The sequence below is a fragment of the Clarias gariepinus genome, chromosome 1 (genome assembly GCF_024256425.1).
Source record: "Clarias gariepinus isolate MV-2021 ecotype Netherlands chromosome 1, CGAR_prim_01v2, whole genome shotgun sequence".
In the NCBI taxonomy this organism is placed as follows: domain Eukaryota; kingdom Metazoa; phylum Chordata; class Actinopteri; order Siluriformes; family Clariidae; genus Clarias; species Clarias gariepinus.
In genome coordinates this window covers 7,004,514-7,023,876 of record NC_071100.1, presented here as the reverse complement: position 1 = coordinate 7,023,876, position 19,363 = coordinate 7,004,514, and the positions used below count along the sequence as shown (strand labels likewise).

Below are 19,363 nucleotides of genomic sequence, written 5' to 3'. Positions count from 1 at the left end.
CATTATTGCTACCAGGTTTAATAATTTATTGAATTTATAAAATTAAAGTTTTAAGATTGTAAGTCTATTCCTCATAATTCAAAAAGCAATATTTGTCTTCAAAATATATCAGATAACAGTCAATTCACTTTTTCTTATATTGAATATACACAAAGCTTGCCTTAACTGGGCTTTTCACCAATGGCTCTAACTGTAGTCAGCTTTACAGGAAATACAAACCTACAGTACACTGTACAATATTACACTGTGTATTTTACACTAAAATAAATGTATCTTACAGAGGACACTGTCAATACACCTCAGTAAAAAACACTTTAAAATGATATAATTTATAAAATACACTTATAGAGCAAAATAAATGCTTATAAATCAGAAAAATCTATATGGAAGACAAGCAAACAGATAAACATACATAATATATATATATATATATATATATATATATATATATATATATATAAGGCTGCAAACACTGTCTATTGTTGGGTCCACAATTATTTGGACACTGACACGAGTTATCTAATTCTTCTGTGTTTATATCAGTAGCTCCATCAGTCTACACAGACTTGTGGCTCACTGCAGAAAGAAAGAAAGAGATTACAATAATTACATTTATAAATACATTTCCTGTCAAACAATAAACTTTTTCTAGTGTCTTTCCTTATGTAAATGTCATGAGTCTTACCTCCTTGTTCTACTGCAGCACTGAGTAGACAGTATCATCAGCCACACTGGGCTTTTCTAACACACAGAAAAAATATTCTGAATTAATCTTTCCAAAAATTACAATTCATCTAAATTATCACTTCGAAAATGATTTAAATAGCAGGTCATGTATAATTAAAATACACCACAGCACTGCTAAAGTCTGGACTCTTATTGTGTTGATTGATTTTCTATAATCGCATAATGTGCATGATGCAAGAGATAAAATATATTAAGGCATGTCATGTTACTTAACCATGTGGAGGAAACACTTTATGACATCTGAAAGTCTTCAAGACTAAAGACATGGTCACATGACAGATTGCTTTTACTTTAAGACAAAAAGATAGAAACTGTTAAGAAAAGGACGTGCTGTAGGGGAAAAATAATATCACCCTCAGGGTAACAACACTGAAGGAGTAAATCTGCTTCATCACACCACACAGTCATTGATTCTTTATCTATAACCGCACATCAGAGTGTTTTATTTTTCACATGTATGTATTAATATTTGCAGTGCAGGTAATCTATAATAAATGCAATGTCTTTATTTTACTACCTTTTGCTCTCTCTGATCTTTTCACAGGTTCTAGTTCGATCTCAGCATAAGTCACATAAGCATCAGGACCTGCAGTAGCAGAAAAAAAAAACATCCCTATAATCTTTAACCTTGTAATACGTCAATCATAACTTATAACTTTCACATACCCACATAAGTCATTAACATAAACAATATCATAAAGGTTTTATCACTCAACATGTGGCATCTTTTTGATCTTTTATTATTTTATTTCTGATTAGTCCAATGTAGAAAACATCACTGCGTTTAAAACAGAGCCTTGTTTGATCTGGAGAAAAACTGTAACTTATGACATCAGATTCCTGTATATTTCAAATACTTTACCCTTGTTTGTGTTTGTCTCCTTCCCCATCATGACCAGTGAGTAAGTGGCTTCTTTGCTCTCAGCTGCAGCTTCACCTGAACACAGTGCAGTGTTAGTCACATCTGTACTTTACTCTATAGAGTTATTCAATAGGTAAGTCTGCTAATGCAAGAAGAAATGTCTGAAATGTGATACCGCTACCAGTTCCACTCGTACCTGTCTGATCCACAGTGGAATAAATGTTTTCACTTCCTGCAGTAAAAGAGAACAAAAAATAACTGTGTTATAAATGTGACTGTGAATTACAAAACAAAATAGATTTTATTTGAACAACATAAAATAACATTGGTATTTATTAGAACAGTTTTTTTATGTTTTAAAAAGATGATAAGATAAAAGATTCTGTTATTAAATCTGACAATAAGAAGTAACTGAGACAGGGTCTGACCAGGCTGAAGTGGTGTGTATCCTGCCTGAGAGTCTTCAGCTCCTGACCGGCTCTGATTCTGCTCTGATGTCTGATTGTTTTTTTGCCGAGTGTCTACAAAAGATACAGTAGGCAGGAACAGTAAAGTAGAAATAGAAATAAATATTAATTTTAGATGTAATTGTAATAACGCTATGAAGTTAGATGAGTGTAACTGAATGTCTGACCTGCTCAACTCCTAGTAAAGTCATATTTATAAATAATCTTAACGATTTATCAAAACTTAGATTCCATTATTAATCCGTATTCAGTTTAACTCTCAGTTTATCTTACACTAAAAATCATTTGTGAGGATGTTCAGAACTGAAAAAGGATGAACAAAAGACAGGGACTTATTTTAATTTAATTGAATGAATTAAATTAAATTAATTTAATTTAAGTGAATTATTTTAATTTAAAAAACATCACATACACCTTTTATTTGCACTTATTTAGTACTTTATTGTTTCTTTTGACATTTACTTAAATAGTTTAATTCAGCTGTAAATATTACTTTACAACTGTTATCATAAAGGAATTATGAAGAAATATATAGTATTTATCACATTACATTTAGTATTTCTATATTGTGTGCAACTACTTTTTTATTTATTTTATAAGCCATATTGTATTTAACTGTACCTTTCGCTGTAATCAGGGAAATATCTCAGATAATAATAATAAAATTAAGTGTCAAACATTCAAAACAATGCATCAACAGTTTATTCTCCACAATTATGTAATCAGTTATCAGACCTTTTGTTCTTTTGTAGGACCACAGCAGGATCATTAAGATCAGTAAAGCGATGAACAAAAACACCAAACCCACAGCAAGTCCTACTGTTCCACCACTGGATCTAGAACCTGAGACTGAGGCTAAAAACAAAGCAGAAACAATATAAAGAAACAATAAAAACATTACGTATATATACTGTAAAAATAGAAAAACAAACAAAAAAAAAAGAATAAAATAAACGTATTAGGCAGTTTCCTAATTAGATTTTTAAGTTTTAAGGCCAACTCAAACTTTCAAGTTTGATGTAAACTGTCCATAGTTGAACAAATTATATTTTGTTCAAATAATTTATCTTTCATGATAATAACAAACTTTCCTTCTAAAATAAAAAATAAAAATTCCAGCTAAAAATGTGATGCCAGGTGAGTGCATCCTTTGATGAACTGCTGCACCATTAGGGGGCAGCATGACTTACTCAGAGGATAGAGCTATTCACTCACTTCTGGATGCATGAGCTCACAGACACCCCTGATTGGCTGGTGCTGCTATGACTGTTGCAAGTGTGCCACCCTAAGAGAGCACGGCCAACCTGCTCAAATGGAATTCAAACTTGTGGTCTCTAGATAATATGGCTTTGTTCTGCGACTCAAGAGTTATTTTACAAATCAATAAGGTTTAATAATTTTTTTAGATTATTAAAAGGAGACCAATTGCCCAGCACCTTATTTCAATGCAGAGCAAATACGATCTATATCTATCACTTCTTAATCACAAGTTATCTTATTTATCTACCTTTTTTATTTGTTTTAATATGGACTATTTTGACTGTTTCAATGTAAAGGAAGCATGCTTACTGTGTAAATAATATATTCTGTATAATTGTAATGGAAATACATACATACACACACGCACATACAACACAGTCTTTTCCTATTACAATCTTGCCCTCTTACATTGTCCAAGGGTGGCGGGTCTCCTTTTTTTTTTCCAAATAGGTTCCACACTGAGCATGCATAATGTAGTTCACCGCACTATTTCTACCACCAGTGTGTTACCAACATTACGTAAATGTAAGTGAATCTTAGGCCTTGTTCACACAGGCGTTAAGTTTTTGGATAAACGAACGCGCTCTGAACGTCCTAGACGTTTATGTTACGTTTTGTAGTGGCACTTGATTGACTTCCACACCAGCATTCGTTTGTCTCGGTCTAACGTCAGCCTGCAGCCCAAATTGAAGTTTGTGTTTTAACCTGTGGGGGCAGTGTGTCAGGAACTGGATATGAAAGCCCGCTGCTACCGGGTTCACTCTCTGACTGCACAACGTCGGATTAAGAGAAGTTTTTTTGTGGTTTATGAAGAAATGCGAAAATTTCCGTGTACATTTTTCAACAATAATTTTTTTTTTATTTTGCCCTTTTCCGCATTTTCCTATGTATAGCATGTAGGATCATGGGATATATCCGGTCCTCCGAAGAATAAAATGAACGCGAAGAAAACGAACTAGAAGCGGTTTCCTTGCGTTCGTTGGGTTTTGAACGCAAAGAAAAAGCTGCATGCAACGGTTTTTTAATTCCATATAAACGCGCAGCCGGACAAACGCACGTCACCAAAGTCTAAATTGATTAAGTATTATAATTTAAGGTCTCCTAACATGTATTTCTAATTTCTGCAACTTTACAGCATGCTATATATATTTTTTTGAAACAACAACAACTTTTTCTCACCTCTGACTGAGACCCAGCTTTTCGGTGACTCTCCTCTCTCTGGGTGTTTACAGTGGTAGAAACCTTCATCTGACTTTGAGACCTTATGGATCATCATCTCTCCTGTAGCCTGTGTCTGGAGAACTGATCCATTTTTATAGAAATCAGTTCGGAGGCTTGATGGCTTTGTGTTGCGATCTAAACAGCGTAGAGTCAGAGGATGTCCCTCAGTCACAGCATGGACAGGACTCTCCAGGATCACATTACCATCTACTACACAGGAAATCACAATTATAATTTAATATTACTTTTACGCTGTACACACACAAAATAAAATGTTTTACACACACACACGTGGTCACAGTGTTATAGTAAACAGTACATGCGTGCACGGATGTTGATTATACCAGTAAGGGACGAGCACTAAGACCCAGCAGGGGAGACAATTATCCACAATTCCACAGTGCACGAGAGAGAAAACCCAGATCAGTTGTGATCAAGTTCAAGTTCAAGTTCAAGTTCGCTTTATTGTCATTACAACTATATAGAGTTAGTACACAGTGAAACGAAACAACGTTCCTCCAGGACCAAGGTGCTACATACAACATAAAATTACAACATAAATTAACAGAGACACTAAACTAGCTAACCAAGAGGCCTAGTTAACTGGCTAGCAGAGACAGGACAGGGAGACCTAACATAAATTACAACATAAATTAACAAAAACTAACTAGCTAAGTATAACTATTTTTACAGACAACATAAAGTGCACGTGCAAATGTGCAAACAAGAGCAACAACAAAGTGACAGTGCGCAACCACGACATAACAGAACATAAAAATATGGTGTTGAGGTAGTGGTTAAACGTAAACATTCTTTTAAAAACAGCAGCAAGAATTGAGGAGTTAGTGCAAAAATTTGTCCAGTAATGATCATTGTGCAAAAAGATAAACAGTGAAGCATTTACGGGTTGGTGTGTACGATAACATGATGCTCTGCGTCAAAACAAGAAGTGCATGCGTAATACATGATACTCGGTGCTCGTAAACCAAGACTTGTTTGTTTTCCAAATCAAAATTTATTAAAAATCTTTGCTCGTCTTGCAGAACACTTGCAAACCGCGTTACTTACAATCCGAGGTTTCACTGTATATCTTGCTTATCAAATATTGGTGAGTGTGGTAAATTTGTCTACTACTATCTTAAAGAAAAGGGTAATTAGTGATGGTGTAGTGGGTTCAGGTAAGTGACAGCAGTATCAGCCTATCAGTGTAGGGCACCTCCATATTTAAAGCCTGATTGGATGTTACCTGGGTCACGTCACGCCTGGTTTCCCCTTTGTTGTCCGTGTTTGTAGAGGCGGCAGGTAAGTGCGTTGTTTAAACATGGCTGTTGGAAACTGGTTTTATGTGTGTGTAACTTACAAGGATCATTGTTACTTTTTATAGCGTGTTTTCCGGCGCTGCAGTTGGCGTAGCCGTGAGCATTTTCCTTGAAGGTATGTTTGTTTAACCCGGTTGGTTCATTAGCTTCCAAAGGAATTAACAATATTAATTCTTGCATATTAATTAGGCTTCCTTGTGCCCTATTGTTATGATGGGACACAGCTCTGACTAAACCGGTGCCTGTGTGTGCTTTCGCTATGAAGACCTGAATGGTAAGTGGTTGTTATTTTGGTGTCATTAATTGTTTCTTTTTCTCTTTTTAATTGGAATTAATGTATTTCCTGACGGCTGACCTGCTAAAGACTACTCAGTACATTTTATGTTTTATGACCCTTTCTTATGTACTTGTTAGCTCCTGACACTTATTGTTGTCAGATGTCTTAAGTAGTGTCTGTAAAATTGTTGGAGTCTTTTGTTTATTTTCTTGTTTATTGTGGTTCTTCCCGATTGTGTGCAGTGCTACACCTGGAGTGTTTGAGCGCGCGATCATTGTGCACAGTGGTGTGTGTGTGAAAGTGTGTTCCGGTAAAAAGACCACTCTACTTGGTCTGGCCCTTGTGAACCTCAGCTCTAAATATTCTGGTTATTTTGAGTTTATCCAACAATATATACATTTCAGTCCGGTCTTTCCAATTAGTTTTTTTCCTTTCTCTGTATTTTGTGTTTACCTGTTTGACCTGGAGTTTCTTTTGGTTTCTTTTGTTTTTAGTGTGTTTTAAATAATTGTATTAATAAAATTCCATTTTTTATATCTTATCCACGCCTCCTGCCTGCTGTGAAGTAGTCGAACTTGTGTGCTTGACCTCTAAATTGAGTGGTTGTCCAATACCATGTGACTGATGACATTTAACTGGCTTGATAGATTTAAATGTTTTCACCCCAAAATACTATAGATTCAGTTACAACTAGAATTTACTATTTAAAATGGCGAGTGTTATTAGCAAACGATGCAAACCTGGGAGTATTTCGGCTACATACCACCAAATAAAGGAGGAGTAATGTGGAAATAACATTAATGTTTTTTTTTTTACATAAACACAAAACTGAATAACATTTATGCATTTTTTTGCATTTATGTAAATTATGTAAACTATTCAGGGAGGCAGAGATTGTGTCAGTGAACGGCTTTAATTTCTGCAAACCAGCAGATGTCACTACGCTTCCTATAAATCAGTGCTTTAGAGCTTTAAATCATTTGACACAAATAACAAAAGCACAACACTTTACATGTCCATCACACCAGGAACCGGAAAATGGTTGTCCTTGTCTTCCTTGTCTTCAGTTTTCCCCCTAGGAGTAAACTTTAAATATTTTATAATTAAACATTTTTTAACAGTAAACACGCCATGAAGACTCACCCTGCACTGTAATGTTGACAGGATTACTGTTTTCTCCAGATTCAGACTCACACCAGTAAACTCCAGTGTGGATCGGCAGGGGGTAGCTGATTATACATGTAGATCCTGTAACTGATCCCCACTGTGAACAATCTAACACTCCCTCACTGTGTGTGTATCGTCTCACTGTCCATCCAGTAGAGTTACTCTGGTCCTCACAGCTCAGTGAGAGAGAGTTACCAGTAAAGTGTTGAGTTCTGCTGGGATTGATGATCAGAGGGACTGGAGGAGATTCACCTTGAATACAGAAAAGGGTCACATAAATAAAAAAAAAGAATAATTGTGCAACATACTGATGCCGAACACACGTCAATTGCTGTAAATTATGTTTATTTTTACATCAACAAACTGGTTTATTATTTTACAGGATTGCCCTGTAAACAAGTCAGCAATTACACCAGTGATTTTTTTATTTTTTATTTTTTTTGGCAGAGGTGAGAATGGTGAAAAACCATTTGTCCTCATATAAGCCTTGAGTTAAAGTGTTTCAGGCTTTTAAATACAGATCACAAGATCGTCTGTTCAAATCCAAGCACTGAGTAATACACACTGTATAAATAACAGGAATTCTCTCTAAACATACACTGGCAGCCAAAACACACACTGTACACACACCAATATTTTGCAGCACCTTCTTTTGGTTTGAATACGACACTTAATTGCGAAGACATCATTTCGATAAACTTCTGTAATTTCTTATGATTTATTTCCCCCCATGGTTTTATTAATTTTTATGTTAAAAGCGCTATATGAATAAAACTGAATTGAAAGTTAATTCAGTTTTATTCATATTAAGTCTGGACTCTGGTGGCCAATCTGTGTGAGAAAATGATGTCTCATACTTCCTGAACCGCTCTTTCACAATTGAGCCAGATGAATTCATGGAAAAACCTGGTCATTCAGTATATTTACATGCCTGACCTATTTTTTTTTTTTTTGTCACATAACATTGCTGAACCTAAACCTGACCAATGGGAGAAACTACAGATCATAACACTGCCTCCACAGGCTACAGTAGGCACATGGCATGAAGGATGCATCGTTTCATCTTACAATTATATTTAGGTACATTATATTTATCAATGCTTTTGACTTAGATAAAGATCAGATCCCATTTTATGACAAATACTGTAAATGCAAAACAACATAAAATTTATAACTTTTTCTTGCGTCTGTATGTACTGTATCTAATACATGGGAACTCAAGGGAAAATTAAAACAATAAACCAATAACAACACTTGATTCATGCATAGATAGATAGATAGATAGATAGATAGATAGATAGATAGATAGATAGATGTTGCATTATTCTCATCTTACGTTCACACTTTGTTATTCTATACTTAACACAATAATAAATATTCCTCACCAGTGATCCATAGTGTCTGTAGATTGCTGTACTGTGTGTGTAAGGCTGGTTCTCCTCTCTCTCCTCTACACACATAAACTCCTGTGTGATTAAGAGCAGCAGGACTGAGAGTGTAGGAGGCTCCAGATCTTCGTCTATCATCATTTTTAAGTTTATTTATATCGTCTCTGGAGGGAACCACATTGTACCAGGTGAATGTCCAGTCTGTAGAGGAGTCTGTAACCTCACAGTTTAGAGTCACTGAGTCTCCTTCAGTCAGCCAGCTCTGTGGAGATACACTCAGTACTGCCTCAGGTCTCTCTGTTACACAGGAAATACAAAATATTTTTTCTAGGTTTATTCACTACATAATAAGAAGCTTTATATATATATATATATATATATATATATATATATATATATATATATATATATATGTCTAATCACACATTTTCACATTCCCCCAAATTTCTCTCTCTCTCTCTCTCTCTCTCTCTCACACACACACACACACACACACACACACACCCTATAAAATCAGTGTAACTGTAATAAGTCAGCAGTCATGGTGTTTTACAAAAAGTTTCATAAAACTGTTCAACTAAAGAGCAACAAAATATTGTGAAATGGTTATTAATACCACCTTTGAAAAAATGCTTAAAGCGTCCTATGATGACTCTAAATGTAACATCTGTAACTCTAACACTAAATTAACAAGTCCAGTTGACTTATCTTATTTAAATAAATTTGTGGAAATCTCTTGTCAAAACATGTTTATTCACAAACTCCAGTCTTTATTAGTAGAACATTTTTAGTATGACTTACAACTATAATAATCTCTGTAAATTTACATAGAATAATAAAATTATAAGAAATAATTAAAATAAAAACATGGTGTAGGTTGGTGTAAATTTCTGCTTTACCCTTTTTCACTTTGCATCAATTTTTGGCTTCAGATCTTTTAGACTTTGGATTAGTTCACACAAGACACCATATAAGAAGTATTTCCAACGTATTATTCAATGTTCTATGTTACAGTACATTTGTCACATATTGTACACTTCTGGTCTCAGATGTATTGTTTACTGTGAATTTGTTCCTTCTTTTGAAAATTAAAAGTTAATACTTTGTTTCATACTGCTATAAAAATAATATGGAGCCCTGTGTTGGTGTTCGTCAAAAATATCCACTGGGACTATTTATACTCACGACTTCTATCGCTTTGTTATGGGCTTTAGGTATGGGTATTCATTTATTTATCTATTTATTTATTGCTTGTACTATCCTTTGAAATTTGTATATGAGGAGAAATGTTTACATAAACACAAATGTTTAAATATATCTTACAGAATTTATTATTTTTTGTGATAATTGTGCTGAGCATATTGTTGTATACTTGGTGTCAGAGATCAGAGTGTGTGTGTCATGTCCAATACCATATGACTGATGATATCCACAGCTTCAGAGGTTCCTCGTGTTTTAGGATACATTTAACTGGCTTGATTTTAAAGGTTTTTACCCCAAAATACCAAATGTTCATTTACTACTAGAATTTACTATTTAAAAATCATGAGTGTGTGGCCCAGCCACATAAAAGAGTTTTTTTTTTTTTTTATAGGCTTTGTATAAGCAGATTTTAAAATTAAAGAAAACTTTTGTGCCTTATAACTCGCTCCCGGTAAGGGTTATGTGTCCCAAAGATTTGGTGTTTTGGTTCGGGGATGAAGTCTCGAGAGAGTCCCGATGACATAACATGGTCAAGGGATCCTGTTAAAAGGACACCCAAGGAAAAGCTCGAGGAGGAGAGTATGAGGAGTTACAGCACGCTGTTGTTTTGTGTTCATGAACTTGTGGTCGAAAGCTATTGTAAAGTCTGTCCTTGGCGGATATCCTGTCCTTTTGGATAATCACCATCCGGTCTACTTCAACACTTCGCTTCAGCTCCTGTGTGCGTCTTTTTTTGTCCTGAGTGTCCTTAAACTTTACCAGAGCGTAGATTAAAGTTCCCACATTAGTGTAATCTGGTAATTAAATTATCTGATCATTACAAGTGTTATTAGCAAATGATGCAAACCTGGGAGTATTTCTGCTACATACTACCAAATAAAGGTGGAGTAATGTATACATTTACAAAGTACAAGTGGAGATGACGTATATAGTTTTTTTTACATAAACACAAAATTAAACAACATTTATGCATTTTTTTTGCATGCATGTAAACTGTGTAAACTATTTACGGAGGGAAGACAGTGTTTCGGTGAACGGCTTTAATTTCTGCAAACAAGTAGATGTCACTACGCTTCCTATAAAACCAGTGCTTCAGGACTTTAAATCATTTAACATAAATAACAAATAACAAAAACATAACGCTTTATATGTCCATCAAACCAGGAACCGGAAAATGGTTGTCTTTGTCTTACTTAACAGTTTTTTTTTTTTTTTCAGGTGTAAACTTTAAATATTTTATAATTTTTATTATTATAATTTTTTTTTTTTTTTTAGCAATGAACACACTACATGTAGCACTAACCATGCACTGTGATGTTGACAGGATTACTGTTTCCTCCAGATCCTGACTTACACCAGTAAACTCCAGTGTGGGATGTGGAGAGGGAGCTGATTTTACATGTAGATCCTGTAACTGATCCCCACCATGAGTGTGAACAATATGTAACTCTTCCCTCACTGTGTGTGTATCGTCTCACTGTCCATCCAGTAGAGTGTCTCTGGTCCTCACAGCTCAGTGAGAGAGAGTCACCAGTAAAGTGTTGAGTTCTGCTGGGATTGATGATCAGAGAGACTGGAGGAGATTCACCTTAAAGACAGAAAAGGGTCACGTAAATAAAAAAGGAATAATTGTGCAACATAATGATGCCGAACACACGTCAACTGCTGTAAATTTAATGTTTAATTTTACATCAACGTACTGATTTATTATTTCACAGGATTGCCTTGTAAAGAACTAGGCTATTAAAAGCCTTGAGTTAAAGTGTTTCAGGCTTTTAGATACAGATCACAAGATTGTCTGTTCAAATCCAAGCACTGATTAGCTACAAACGCTGATTCCTTTAACAAAACCCTTAAGCTTCAGTTCAGTTGTATCCTGCATCAGACAAATTGTCAATGTTTGTCAATGCTCTTGACTTAGATGAATATCAGATCACATTTTCTGACAAATTAATGCAGAAAATCCATGAAATCTTATACTTTTTCTATACAGTATATTTACATACTTTTTCTTGCATCTGTATGTATCTTATACATGGGAACTCAAAGGAAAATAATAGCAATAAACCAATAACAACATTTTTTTAATATTTACTGATTCATGCATAGATAGATATACTTAACACAATTATTAATATTCCTCACCAGTGATCCATAGTGTCTGTAGATTGCTGTACTGTGTGTGTAAGGCTGGTTCTCCTCTCTCTCCTCTACACACATAAACTCCTGTGTGTTTAAGAGCAGCAGGACTGAGAGTGTAGGAGCCTCCAGATCCTCTGCTGCTGTCTGAGAGGAGCTCCACATACATGATAGAGTTATGATTGGTTATTATTTGAGTCGCGCCATGTCTGTAGGGAACCACATTGTACCAGCTGAATGTCCAGTCTGTAGAGGAGTCTGTAACCTCACAGTTTAGAGTCACTGAGTCTCCTTCAGTCAGCCAGCTCTGTGGAGATACACTCAGTACTGCTGGTCTCTCTGTTACACAGGAAATACAAAATATTTCTAGGTTTATTTAATACATAATAAGAAGCTTTTTTATTATTTTATTTTTTTATAAATGTCTAATCACACATTTTCACATTCCCCCACATTTCTCTCTCTCTCTCTCTCTCTCTCTCTCAGACACACACACACACACACACACACACACACACACACACACACACACACTCTATAGACTTAGTGTAGCTGTAATAAGTCAGCAGTCATGGTCTTTTACAGAAACAGTTTTACAATTTTACACAAAACTGTTGAACTAAAGACCAACAAAATATTGTGAAATGGTTATAAATACCACCTTTGAATAAAATGCTCATAAAGTGTCCTATGGTGACTCTAACTGTACACTAAATTAAGAAGTCCAGTTGACTTATCTTATTTAAATAAATTTGTGGAAATCTCTTGTCAAAACATGTTTATTCACAAACTCCAGTCTTTATTAGTAGAACATTTTTAGTATGAATTACAACTATAATACATTTTATTTTCCAATTGCTAACACACTAAAACGACATGTACAGCACAAGTATTTAAACTGACACACAGAGAGCAATACTTCTTCTCTAGTCTCCAAAAGTCTAACCACATTTTCTGCTTTACACACATTTTGCATTTTAAAATGACACTTTTTAAATGCACTGAAAACATAAGCAATCTGACATAAAGTCACATGTTTGCCATTCCAAAACACTGCCATTCAAAATGACACTACATGAGCTAATTGGCCAATTACATGTGCCACCTGACCAAACAGATGATGACCAAACAGAGATGTAGTTTACAAATGAACACCTGGTTGGGTTATTTTGACCCAACAACTGGTTTATTCATTATTCTTCCGTTTCTCCAAATATCAGCCTGCAGAATGTTCGAAATATTACTGTTTATTGTGTCACAGGTGTAGTTTTAAGAGTTGTTTAGGCAGGAATGCGTGTGTATACAGCTCAAAACCTCCATCAGTTATTAAAGATAGTGGCTATTTAGAAAACATGCCCAGTGATTTCTGAGCTTCAGGAAATCTCCCGGCGCTCTGAGCATAACACATAACATCTATTGTTTTTTTTTACTTATAATATTTGTTAATTTAATTTAATTTAAATGAGGTTTGGGCTCAGGACTTCGATTCGGCATCGTGATTCTTCTCTTTAATTTACTCCATAGTCTAAATCAGCACTCATGAAGTTTTCCATGAAGTTTGATTATGAACGCGTCGGGAAAACAGCAAGCAGACTGACTCTAAACATTTAAAAAAACTTTGCGTTTATTTTCTGACGCGCTTAAGTTCATCAAAAACAATACAGAACAGCGCACCTTATTTGCTTTCAAACATTTACAAAATCACAACGTTTTTTTCGTTATTGTGAGTGCGCTAAAATAAAAGTTGAGTCTTATAAAGGCATGTAGTCTTATATAGTTTTATTATATAGTTTTTGCACATTAATCTGACAACAGTTTTTTCAGCCTGTCACGGCGTGCGCCCAAATCAATATCGCTCCTCGTTTACTAGTTAGGCGTCCTTCCCTTCAGACATGCGAAGCAGCGGGACCGCAGAATTACACACAACTGGTGAGCTTTCGTTGCTATCGTTGCCTGGGCTTGCACCCCGCGCTATAAAATACTCGGGGTTTGTTGGGCTACAGTGGATTTTACTACGCGCTGTGTATGCAACACGCGTGCAACAACGCGGAAGTGCGGCATGCAAGTGGGGCAAATGGAACGCGCCCCGGGGACTTCAAAGGAGCGAGAGGTGGGAGGGGCCGGTCCGGCCATCCGCGGAGAGCAGAGTCAGCGCGAGCGGACGAATGGCCATTGCACTCACACCGCGTAGTAAAATCCACTGTAACCCAACAAACCCTAAGTATTTTATAGCGCGGGGTGCAAGCCCGGGGTCATAATAAGCCGTGCCTTTATTCCGTCATGTCATGTGGGCATTATAAGATTTGTATTGAAAACTTCTAACTAAAAAGTGGCAGCTGGCACGCCTAAAAAAAGACGCAGGTTATTTTTTATAGTCTAAATAAAAACCCTCCGATTTAATTTCCTAAAGTCTAATCAGCGCTCAACCGCACGCATAGTTTTCCCGAGCATGAGGAATTTTTTTGTGCTAAATAATGTTTATGCAGTATAATAATTCCTATTAATCCTGGGTTGTTCTTTTAGTGTCACTATAGTGCTTTATAATGCCAGACAACATTCAAATACAAATTAATCACCCTCCCCAGGTGTGAATCGGCTGTTCTCACCTATACATTCAGAGGAACTGAAATGCACTTCTCCCCACTTTAAAAACCTCTTGAATCTGAGGCTCTTCTGGAGACTTTCAGTGATTTAAATTTGTGTAATTTTAATCTTCTGGATTCTAGATTCTAAAGTTAACATTGTTGCCTTTTTAATCATTGGAATGGAAGAACTTGAGATTTTCCTTATAATAGCGTAAATTGCATTGTTTTTAATCAGTCTATACACAATAATATTCTTTGGTATTTTTATTTAAAAAAAACGGGTATGGGGCTATCTTGTTTTATTAATCCTTGTGCCTGGTTTAGGTTTGGTATTTAGTGCGCATCTGTTATATTACAACTAAATACCTTTTATTGGGGGTTAAGTGACTGATGTGCCTAACATTTTTCAGCTGAGCCTTTGTTTCACTGAATAATCAACCACCGCGACACCCCTCTCTGTCTCTCTCTCACACACACACGGAGCCGACCAAATCATTAGCACGTCCCTCCCCCAGCACAGCCATTTACTTTCTATCCATTTACTTACATCTGAACTGAGTCGTTTGGGTAACATGGGTCGAACCCCTTACAAATCATAACAGTCTACTGCATTTCATTCTTATAATAACGCAAAAACACAAGCGGGGCTGAATGACCAACATCAGCTGACGCAGGAAAACGTCCTGACAATGTTATAATTTTATGGTTATTTATTACACAAAAAATAAGATGACACAAAACCCTACACGCTTCTTTTCTAATTACAAGTGATAAAATCTAAAGGCTCACTGTGTTTACATTTATTGTGCTTAAATTTGATCCTAATAAGATTTGATTTAATTTGAATTTTAGAACAGTGGCAGCTGGAACACCTAAAATAGATGCAGGATTATTTTTTATAATATAAATAAAAATGCTTTTTTAAAAGTGGGCTATTGTTATTTACTTGCAATATTTGTTAATTTAATTTAAATGGGGTTTGGTCTCCGGAATGTTGAGCATCATGATCCTCTTCTTTACTTTCCTACGTAGAATCAGCGCTTAATCGCACGCATAAAGTTTTGTAAATTCGTTTAATGTTTAATAGTAAATAATGACCCCCGTTGCGCTGTACCACCGCTCGGAAAACCTTATGAAATACAAGTTAAAGACAATTATGATGATCACGGCTTGCGTCTGTGAAAGGCGTGCGCCCAAATCTACTATCGCTACTCCCTCACTCCGTAGGCTCCCTGAATAGGCAGCAAAGGGGACGGAGCCGCCTATTCGTGCCGGCTGGCGATAATTAACGTTAATATGATCTCGGGCTTTTTTGTACGTGATGTGATGGAGAATATGAAAGAAGCATGTCAGTGGGGCAATGTGACGCGCCCCAGGGACTTTAAACAAGGACACTAGAATTCCGCCCTTTGATCTCCACGCTGAGGACAGCGCGAGAAAGAGCTGCGCGAGCTCACGCAGCATCTTCACTCCCGCACCGTGCCCGCCCTCGCAGCCCCGCTGCCGAAGAGGAAAAGGCTGCGAGGACGTTTGTGTTAAGTTTTTACGTCAGCGAGGACTCGCGCCGGCCATCGACAGCGGGAGAAGCGCCGTCACGAGGGAGCGTGCAGGAGCGCTGCCTCCGCGTGCTCAGTTCTGCCACTCCGCGCACCAACACTTATCGTCAGCTGTGTGCCCGCATGCCAGTGTGGCACAGCCCCCGGAACTGCACATGCACAACCTTTATCCCATTCTTTCCATTCTCCCTCCTTCAACACTTTCCTTCCCCATTTTACCTAAATAAATTACCCTTTTCCCGTAAGACCTCGCCTCGTGTCCATGCTTTATGGTGCCGCCCATGCAACATGGGTCGAATCCGTTACAGATCATAACAGTCTACTGCATTTCATTCTTATAATAACGCAAAAACACAAGCGGGGCTGAATGACCAACATCAGCTGACGCAGTAGAACGTCCTGACAATGTTATAATTTTATGGTCATTTATTTAAGTTAATAAATCTACTACAAATTTAAAGAACACAAGACATAAGACGACACAAAACCCTACACGCGTCTTTTCTAATTACACGTGATAAAATCCAAAGGCTCACTGTATTAACATTTATTTTGTTTAAATTTGATCCTAATAAGATTTTAGGATCATTTTCATTTTAGTTCTGTGATTATAAATTTGTTTAACTACAATGTTTTACTTGATTTTATCCGCCACTACGTGCAGTTCTAAAACTCCGTGTCTCATTAATCCAGCAGAGAATGAACTAAGGCATGAGGCGTCAGTCTGTAGTTATATAGCGCCACTCAGCGGTAAAAGCCAGCAAACGCACAAAGCCAAACGGTACCGCCGAGCGCCGCGACGGTAGAACCTACATTCCGATTGAGTAACCACTGTACTAAAACTAGCCATCATTTTCTAATATTATAAACACATTTCACATGAAGATACAATTCACAAAACACAATCCTCCGTTCTCATAAATCTAAACACATTTTTCCATTCTAAAACACAAGTTTTAAAAGGACTTTGCTGATATTCTCAAATGAAAGCTCATGTGATGCAAAATGCTTGCCACAGTCAGCAATATTTGAACACAATGAACACACCTGGCGTCATTCATTACAAACAACGATTCAACATTGAACACACTTGTTGCTAATGCTGTGACCACATGTATAAAAGCAAGTTCAGAGTGCACAGTTTGCTAAAGATTTCAAACAAACACAATGGATGAAGGCAGAGTCAGGGAAAGAGGAATTCGAGTCAGAGGAGGAAGAAGAGCTGGCCATGGAAGAAGAGGAGCAGATCAACGAGGAAGAGGAGTTCAAATCAGAAGAGGAAGAGGAGCAGGCCAACGAGGAAGAGGAGGAGGCCAAAAAGGGAGAGGAGAAGGTCCAGGAGGGAGAGCAAGACAACCTCACACCATCATTATGGATGAGATACGAGCAACAGTCATTAACCATGTCATTGTCCATGGCATGACAATGGCTGAAGCAGGACTAAGAGTCGGTCCAAACCTGAGTGGGTTCATCATGGCCACCATTATCAGGGCATTCAGACAACACAACAGGTTACTCTATTGCTTTCTTTGTCACAATACACTTTTACAAGCCTGTGAAAGTAGTCTATTGGTTTCAAATCAGTTGTTCTTGTAAAACAATATTATTGTCAATTGACAACACATGTTTCTTTCTTTTAAGTTGAAAGAATGCCACATAGAGGTGGGAGGGTTGCCATATTTACAGCGGCACAAGAAACCCTCATTGTGGATATGGTTCGTGAGAACAACCTCATCAGACTCCGGGAGATCAGAGACAGTCATCGCCGATAATGTCAGCTTGGTCACAATAGAGCGAGTTCTCCGGTGCCAAAAGATGCGGATGAAACAGGTCTATAGGGTTCCCTTTGAGCGCAACTCTGCGCAACACAAAGACCTACGTTAGATTATGTGCAAGTAAGTATACATCTATGTTCACAGTACAGTTAGTGGACATACTGTAATTCTCACTGGCCTACATTACTTCTGGACAATAATGTGCTACCTGATTGACTGTTGTTCTGAACAGTTCTGAACATTTTTACAGAGAATATTACAGTTGGACGCGATGGCCAGACCTCATGAGTACTTCTTCCTGGATGAGGCTGGCTTCAAAGTGCAGAAACGAAGGCAAAGAGGCCGTAACAACATTGGCCAAAGAGCCATCACTGAGGTTCCTGGCCAACGGGGGGTCCACTTCCACAGAACAAACCAAATCAGAGAGTGGTTCACCACCAACAGTAACCACTTTTTAATCGTCTGTCTGCCACCCTACTCCCCTTTCCTGAACCCTATAGAGGAGTTCTTCTCATCGTGGAGATGGAAGGTTTATGACAGACAACCATAGTACTGTTTTTAAGAGTACTGTTGGGTGCAATAGATTCTGTTTTTGCATTGAGTTGTGTTACAGTAGTGTACATGCAGAATTTTCTATAGATTTATACTCTTCATATGAAACTCACAAATCTAAATGCCTTAGCCTCTGCAGAGATCTAGGAAGATCAGTTACTGTAAAGTTTCTAAAAATATGCATTGGCAGTTATGAAACAAAGAACCTTCTCACAAATTGATCATTGTGTTTTCAATTGTTTTGCAGTAGTGTGTAATGATGTGTATAGTGTTTACATTTTTAAAAGCTTAGAGCTGCCCCACGTCATAGTGTATCAGTTAGGTGACACCTGTTTACTTAGTGTATGACATCAGCCATTCATGAACTGTACAAGTTTCCTGTAAAATGTACTCTACTGTGGGGAAAAATATTTAGCCTGCATTGTTCAAGCCCTATATACTGTATATATATTCTTTTTTTTTTTTTTTAAAGGCTGAGAGACGACACCATGGTAGAGGAAGGGGGCAAATGTTCACCGGGGTACAGGAAGCTGCCATTGTAAACTTGGTTTTGGAAAATAATGAAATTAGATTACAAGAAATTCAAAGCCACATTATCCAAGACAACACCTTATTCGACAACACTCAACGAGTCAGCCTGTCCACATTGGCTCGCATTCTCAATCAAACCAAATCAGAATGAAACAACTTTATAAGGTGCCGTTTGAGAGAAACTCTCAAAAAAACAAAGAGCTCAGACGAGCATATGTGGATGTAAGTACTATATTGACTGCAGTACACTAGACGCAACATTGTTTTCCAGTGTACTGGATAACACTATATTGACTGATTTTTGTTCTTTGTTT

At 36.9% G+C, this 19,363-nt stretch overlaps 1 protein-coding gene across 1 annotated transcript; it reads right to left on the bottom strand.

Annotated features, from left to right (window-relative positions):
* Nucleotides 1-387: 387 nt before the first annotated feature.
* LOC128510658 (uncharacterized) lies at nt 388-12,219 on the bottom strand. The gene is made up of 11 exons (XM_053483138.1): nt 12,057-12,219; nt 8,706-9,005; nt 7,297-7,572; nt 4,516-4,767; nt 2,812-2,931; nt 2,038-2,130; nt 1,791-1,841; nt 1,610-1,684; nt 1,265-1,333; nt 686-741; nt 388-576 (listed from the first exon to the last, which is right to left on the bottom strand). Exons 1-10 carry the CDS (start codon nt 12,217-12,219, stop codon nt 695-697), a joined length of 1,446 nt encoding a protein of 481 aa, XP_053339113.1. The 3' UTR covers nt 388-576; nt 686-694.
* Between the last annotated feature and the right edge of the window lie 7,144 nt (nt 12,220-19,363).

What these genes read in the sequence shown, in the direction of transcription:
- LOC128510658 (XM_053483138.1), bottom strand. Translation starts at nt 12,219, where the DNA reads ATGTATGTGGAGCTCCTCTCAGACAGCAGCAGAGGATCTGGAGGCTCC. An exon ending in ACAGACACTATGGATCACTG is followed by an intron (nt 9,006 to 12,056) that starts GTGAGGAATATT and finishes CCTGTGTAACAG; the next exon opens with AGAGACCTGAGGCAGTACTG. An exon ending in ATACACACCACTTCAGCCTG is followed by an intron (nt 1,842 to 2,037) that starts GTCAGACCCTGT and finishes CTTTTACTGCAG; the next exon opens with GAAGTGAAAACATTTATTCC.